General features: G+C 56.7%; 2 protein-coding genes across 5 annotated transcripts in view; one reads left to right on the top strand and one right to left on the bottom strand.

The window, feature by feature from the left end:
- LOC109523087 (probable Bax inhibitor 1) overlaps positions 1-756 on the top strand; it is a 16,214-nt gene extending 15,458 nt beyond the window's left edge. For all 4 annotated transcript variants that reach the window (XM_019881965.1, XM_019881993.1, XM_019881985.1 and 1 more), the window contains 2 exons: positions 63-138; positions 213-756. In XM_019881965.1, the coding sequence (XP_019737524.1) occupies positions 63-138; positions 213-236 (100 nt within the window). In that variant the 3' untranslated portion in view covers positions 237-756. The remainder of the gene's footprint in view (positions 1-62; positions 139-212) is intronic.
- Positions 757-1,508: 752 nt separating this feature from the next.
- The window catches only part of nckap5l (NCK-associated protein 5-like), a 10,961-nt gene continuing 5,591 nt past the window's right edge, over positions 1,509-6,878 (bottom strand). The window contains 6 exon segments of the mRNA XM_019881843.1: positions 1,509-1,791; positions 2,842-2,993; positions 4,308-4,574; positions 4,946-5,018; positions 5,082-5,208; positions 6,429-6,878. The exon segment at positions 6,429-6,878 is cut by the window's right edge and continues 40 nt beyond it. Coding sequence (XP_019737402.1) covers positions 1,531-1,791; positions 2,842-2,993; positions 4,308-4,574; positions 4,946-5,018; positions 5,082-5,208; positions 6,429-6,878 — 1,330 coding nt within the window. The 3' untranslated portion in view covers positions 1,509-1,530.

The following is a 6,878-nucleotide window of genomic DNA, read 5'->3' as shown; positions in this document are numbered from 1 at the left end:
CCCCCTCTTGCCGTGGCACCCGAACGCCGGCGTAAACGTTGGTGCGCTGTCGCCTCGCGCAGGCACTGTGTGGACTTGTTCCTGGACTTCCTCACCATCTTCCGCAAGTTGATGGTCATCCTCGCCCTGGGCGACAAGGTGCGTCGGGAAAAGGGCGCGCCAGGGGGGGTCATCTGGGGCCTCATCTCGTTTCTGCTCTTTGCTTGTTCCAGGACAAGAAGAAGGAGAAGAAGTAGACCGCTTTGCGCCGCGCCGCCCGCCCGTGACTTTGGATTGGATTTCTGCGGCCGACTTGTTGCCGTCTGACGGTCGGACGGCAAATGCTTTGATCTTTCTTTCCTTTTTAATTTCCACGGGGTGATTGTTTGTGCGTCCGTGCGGGCCGCCGCTCGGCCCGTAGAGGGGAGTCTCGGCCAGCGTCGCTTAACGACGCCGGCCCCCCCATTTAGCGAGTTGCCGGAGTAGCGGCGTCGCGCGTGATCCTTTATTTTTTTTTCTTCTCAAATGTTTAGCCGAGCGCGGTTTTGACACTGGATGCCCTTCTCCGATGTCCTCGCGGGTCATGCTTTGAATTCTCTTGGACTTGACTAAATGCCGCGCTTTTTCTTTTCCCCTTCCGCCGATGTCGGACGGTTTGCCAAATGAAGTGAAGCTAACCTTCCGTTTTCCAGCGCATACTGTGAAGAATTGAGTTTGTTCATGTCAATGCTAAACTACACATTTGATACATTTGCCCGAATAAATGTGTCGAGAGCACGCATGGTGCGAGTGAGGTGCGGTGTTGACTAAGGGGGGGCAAACGCTTTGGCAAGAGATTTCCCGTTTCCTTCATTGTATAGTCAGATGTGACCGTGGCAAATAATTGACCGGCGTCACGTTGTGAACAGGCCTTTTGCCTGCAAGGGCTCCAACCTTGGCGCACGGGGAACCCCCCCAGAAGGGTACGCGAGGACTAAAATGAAAGGCTTTTAATAGAAAGTTGAAAAAGGGCGGCCAGGGGAGCTCTCATCTAAAGGATGAACAGCGAGACATGTTGACATTCTACACTAAGCCATTTTCACCCAAAGATTACAAAAAGATGAGACCCATGTACATTCAAAAATAAATAAATAGAAATATTCGTGGACTAGCGTAGCCATTTCTCTTTGTTATTATTGCTGGTAGATAATATAGATGACCTTGAAATGCCTTTTCAAACACTTGACTTTTGCTTTCCCCTGACAAACTTCGGTGGTCGCAAAATGATCACATCAAATCATTTGTACATACAAACGGAGCGATTTAGCAGAGGGAAAACATTTCCGATGAACATTCTTTGTTCTTTTTCAACTTTTGGAGCGCCTCAAGTACAAAACGGAGCGCAACAAAAGAAGCAGGACGATGCCGCCGCTTGTGCTCTCTCGGTTAGCTCGCTCACGCGTTTGCGGTCCCACGCGCGCGGCTCCATCTTGGCGGGTTCCTGAGGAGGAGAAGTCTGGCGCGGACCTCGGGCGCTTTTGAGTTTCCGTCCCGGCGGGGGGGGGGGGGGCCTCATCCCTGGCTGCCGCACGAAGACAGACTGTCGTAGAGCGAATCGCTGAGGGACTCCGGCGTCTCCGGGACCCGCGGCCGGCCGGGCGACAGCGCCTCCTCCGGCCGCTCCCTGAGCAGCTCCAGCCCGGCGTCCCGGCTCACCTCGGCAACGGCGGGGGCGCGGGTCTTCCCCCGGCGGCTCAGTCCCGACTGGGCCGGCGCGGGCGGGCCGCCGAGCTCGCCGGCGCGGCTGGAAGACGGGCCGCCGGCCTTCAAGCTCTGAGGAGGATCGAGATGGCGGGGAGGACGTTGAGCGACCGCGCGTTTGGGCCGACGCTTCGATGGCGTCGAGCCAAAACCGCCCGCGTCCAAATGGCACTTTTCACAAATCCGCGTCGGTATTTTGGACAAATGATTGACGGACGGGTGTCGCAAACGGCTCGCTCCCTTGAACAAGGCAACGGAGACGCTACGATTCTGCCAGCAATTTAACCAGGACGACTGGATGTGAAAGACCACAAATGGGATGAAAACATGAGTGGGAAATTTTACTAAGAGCTGGGGGGAGGGGGGTAATAGAGGGTAATAGAAGATTTGTTTTCCCTTTTTTTTTGGGGGGGGGGTGGTTGTCCAATCAGAATGGCTTCACACAATCAGCAGGCCGAGCCCCTTGGATTTCCAAACGGACATTCACCTCAAAAGAACCAAGAGACCGACGACATCATATGTCAATTCAACCAAGCCCGACGAGCAAAACGGGTGTCTTCCAATCAGCGCGTATGCATTTGCTAAAACGCAGCGCTGGTGAATACATCTCTGGATGGAGAGATCACGTACGTGTGCCTGTGGATTTCTTTTTGTTGATTTTTGTTTGAAAAAACTGATCGTGAACTGAACCTGACGGCGTCCATGGAACACCAGCGAGCTGTTGCGATTGTACTTGTCTGCTGCCGATGGCTTCTGCCGTCCTGCTTTTGAGACGCGGATGAAGACGGCACCCCGCAAGTGACCCACCCGGAGGACTTATGTAAACAGCGGGCCCAAAACGCACGCTAGGGGGGCTACGGCAATCGGAATGAGTCGCATCCCGCTGATGAACTATTCGTCGGCGAGAGAGGACTCCCGTGTTTTCAGACGACGTAAGATGCGAGGGCCTGTCCCCGCCCCCGTCCTCTCTCCAATACGGAAGACACACAGTTGAATGCGACGTCATGAGGTACCCCCTTCCAAGTTTCACATGTTAAGATGAAACCTGTCACGTTTCATATGAATGCGAGAGGGTGGCGGCGTGTGGAATGTGACGCGTGAGGATGAGGCAAACGCACGCACCGCTCTGAAGGGCGTGCCGAAGGACACCGCCTCCCGGTCTTCCTCCTCCACGGCCAGGTACACGTCCGCGGGTCCTGCCGGGGTCTTGAGGTTGGGGAAGGTCCACGTCTTGGAGCGAGGGGAGAACACGTGTGCCCCGGGGGCCTCTTTGTCTGTCAACGGACACAGGCAACGCCGAGCGCTGTGACCGCACGCCAGGAAAAAGGTTCAATCCGTCGACGTCATAACAGAGCAAGTTTGGAGACCATCGTTGACATTTTTGCTGCTTTTTGGACTGGCGCGACGTTATCAAACCGGGAAGGGAATCCGTTTGAGGATTTTTCCGCACTGTCAATGAGCCATCGCCGCGGGTCCGTAAAATGGCGCCAATGATATCGGTCAAATTTTAAAAAGACGACATGCGGCCCGGCAATCTCCCAAAGCAGATGCGCCGGGGGCACCGGAGCATTCGTTCATCGCAGGCCCACCACACCAACTCAACTTGCCACCACTGCATAAATGTCATGAAAACGCTTTGACATGAGACGACGCATTCCAACGTTGCCCGATGGCAAAGTAGGACGGATGAAGTATCAAAGGATGCTCAGCTTTGTCAACGATATCAGGTGTCCCGTTTCAGACACAATTGGAACAAATCCAAGTTTTAACCAAAGTATCTGTGGACCTTTTCAGTCCAAGCCGAGCATACTTGTGTGACGCTGAGAAAAAGAATTCTCATGTAATGGAGGATCAAAAAAAAAAAGGTTTCTGATGCGGAACTGAACTCACCCTTTTTTCTTTTTTTTTTTTCCTGCAAACGGGGTTGATGCAGCACCGCAAGGCAATCATGCGCGCCAGAGGCGATTGCTCGAAGACGGCAAGGGAAGCTCAGCTTCCCCTAAAAAGTCCAAAAATAAGTCATTGACTAAATGTGCGCTACAACGCGCTCAACTTTTGTTCCGAATCAGCTTCTTATTACTGGTTACGACGCGACTCTCTTCTCATTCATTCCCGCAGCTTCGCTGTGCTTTAAACAGCGCGAACGCTGAGCTTCGAGAAAGTAGTTCCAATGCATTGAAAGGAGATGAGTCAAATGTTGGTTTTGTCCCGCCCATCGGACGCTCAGCGTCTCTGGGAGTCAGCGGGCAGTGGGCGCGTATCGGCCGGCCTGATGATTGGATGATCTGTCTGAGGCGGCATCTCTGCTTGATTGACAGCGAAATGAGCCAATCGCCGACACTCTCTTTGTTGAAAACGACTAGCGACAAATTCATCTTTTATTTCTGGCGGGTTTGATTGTACTTGCTGTAGTTGTAGGACACTAGTTAAGTCCCTGGAAAAGACGCCTTGTTGGTCTGACAGGCTCACAGATCACTTTCTTGAAAAGGAACGCAGAGTAGAATCACGTCTAAATAAACGGACACATTTGATGATGTCGGCCGAAATTGAGCTTCCTTCCCCTCCTTGACAGAGCAGCATCCGCTCACCTTCGCCAAGGACGCCGGCCGAGCCTCTGGCCTCCATTTTGGAGAGGTGCCGCGCGTCGGGAAGGGCCCGCTTGTGCGCGGCGTAGCACTCGTCCTGCGACGCGGGCTCCCGGTCCAAGGTGCGGGCCCGTCGCCCGGCCCTCCCCGGCGAGCCCGAGGGCCGCTGCTCGGCCCTGCTCTTGGACGGCCCCCGTCCGGTCGCCCCGCCGTCGGGGAGCGGGAAGGTGCCGATGCCGCTGTCCAGCGTGTAGGTGGATGCGCAGGAACCTGTGGGGGGGTGGGGGGGAGAGACATGAGCAAAGTCCTCTGAAACGGTTCCAGGACTTTCCATTTGGAATTCAACTTTGCCGTTTGCAACGACTCCTCCTCAACTAAACAACAAACGGTGGCTGTGGAGCTTGAAATGTGATCTCGTGTCAACTTTTGACTGCAGAACGCTCCAATCGCTTTTTTTTGTGCGCCGGCGGTTGTCTGACAGCAAGGAATCGAACGGCAAAACCGACGATGGGCGTTTGAGCCGCGGCTCGACGGCGGAACGCGCCAGAGAGACAACGCGTCGGATGGAGCTCAGAAGGACCGGAAGCGGAACGTGCTTATTTCGACGTCGATCCCCATCATATCGCGGCAGCCGGTCTCACCTGAAAAGTGTTGCGAATGAACCGAATCCGCAAGGTTCTCATCCGACGTGATCTGGCCCAGTCGATGGGACGCCTGCGGGACAAAAGCCGCTTGTTAGTTTTCATCAGGGCTTGAAAGGAGACGACGACGACGAACCTTTTCCACGTTGTCGCCGGCGTGACCGAGGACGCCGTCGCTTTGCTGAGGGAAGACGGGCCGGGCCGTCTTGCAGTCGAAGGAGAGCCTCCGCTGCGGCGCACCCGCGTCTTCCTTGCCGTCCACTCTGCAAGCACCAAGCAAGCACCGGCTGGTAAGCGCTCACAATCGGGGTGCCCACTTGTCCCGGAGACGATTTGCCAATGAACCCAAAAGGGGGCTTCGGGGACTGGGGGGGAGTTGAAACGAAAAAACACACACACGGGCAACTTCCCAAATGGCAAAAGGTGCTCACTTCCAAATTTCCCCTTGAAATGAAGCATTTCAAGCCCGTTTGGTACTCGGCACGCATTCACAAACGAGACCCGCCGCACGGTGAGGCGACCCAATTCGACTCAAGTCAAGATTGGCAAACGAATGGAAGACGGCGACTCACCCTCGCACGAGGGAATTTCCGATTTGAGGCCCGCAGGATGAGATGGCCGCCAACATGGTATCAAGGTTTGAGTTTTTTTGCCCCGTCATTACACCCCCCCCCACCCCCCAATCACTCCTGAGGGCTTTCGGCAACACCTAATTCTGAAGTAACACCAAGTGGAAAGAAAATGCCAGTCCCGGTCACGTGTTTGCGAAGAGCAAAGCCGACTTCAGGAAAGACGAAGGCCCGTCCGTTTTTTTGGTCGCGCCGCTCCAGAAACGGGGCGGCGTGATCTCACTCGACGTGCCGAGGAGCAGCCGAGGCGGCGCGGAGATGAGAGGCGGCGGCTCGGCTCAGCAAGTCGCGCCGATGTTCCCAACGATTCTGAAGAAGACCGGGTGAGTCCCCCTCGCTTCTCGTAAGAGCGAGAGAGGAAACGCCGCAAGAGTGAGCCCGGACATTTGGCGGGCCGGCGGCTCCGTTCACGGGCCGCCTTCAAACGCTTGGGTGACGGAGACTCTTCACGCGCCGCTTTTTCGCCAATTGGAAAAATAGGTCGATAGAGTTGCAAAGGGCAAAATATACTCCAGCACGGCTGGCGCCAAAATGTCACTTTTGGGGTCGCGAACGCACCCCCGACAGGTCTTGGCATTTTTGACTGGGCAGAAAAAGAAAGCGATTGTTTGATGCTCGATAGGCGGGCCGCGCGCGCGGGGATAGCCGGCCGGACGGAGGCTAACGGCGTCGAGCGGGAGCTGCCTTCCACGCGAGCGACGCCGGCCTCTCGGCCTCTCTCGGCAGGCAACGCCGATGAACGCGAATGACGGTCGAAGGATTTCCCGTTCGAGATTGAAGCCGTCGTCGGCGCCCGCATACGCCGAAGACGAACGAGCGTCCCGACTCGACGGGTCGCGGCGCCCGACGCCCACCTGTTGAGCAGCTGCCGCATGAAGTTGTCGGAGCGGCCCCCCCGGTACATGACGGCCAGCTGTCCCTGGGCCCGGTCCACGACCACCTCGCACGAGCGGCCCCTGGCCGACCTCTCCACGTAGGCCCGCTCCTCCTCCAGCGCCCGCCGCAGCCCCTCCGCCTTTTCCATCAGCGTGGAGATGTTGAGGCCCTCCAGGCCCTCCCGGCACCTGCCGGCCGCCTTGGCCGAGGAGTCCTTGCCCGCCGACGGGATGTTGATCTTCCACTCGCGCTTGTCGTCTTTGGCTTTGGCGGCGTCAGCCTTGCGGCTCAGGGCGGGCAGCTTGCTCTTCTTGCGGCCGAACCAGCCGGCGATGCCGTTGGAGGCCTTGTGGCGGGCCTCGGCGGGCCGCGGGCCCCCCCGATCCTGCTCCTGCAGCTTGAGCGCGTTCTCCCGGATGCCCCGCATC

The sequence above is a fragment of the Hippocampus comes genome, unplaced genomic scaffold (genome assembly GCF_001891065.2).
Source record: "Hippocampus comes isolate QL1 unplaced genomic scaffold, H_comes_QL1_v1.1 scaffold475, whole genome shotgun sequence".
NCBI classification, from domain to species: domain Eukaryota; kingdom Metazoa; phylum Chordata; class Actinopteri; order Syngnathiformes; family Syngnathidae; genus Hippocampus; species Hippocampus comes.
The sequence above is the reverse complement of the archived record's forward strand: the minus strand, read 5'-3'. Positions and strand labels throughout refer to the sequence as shown.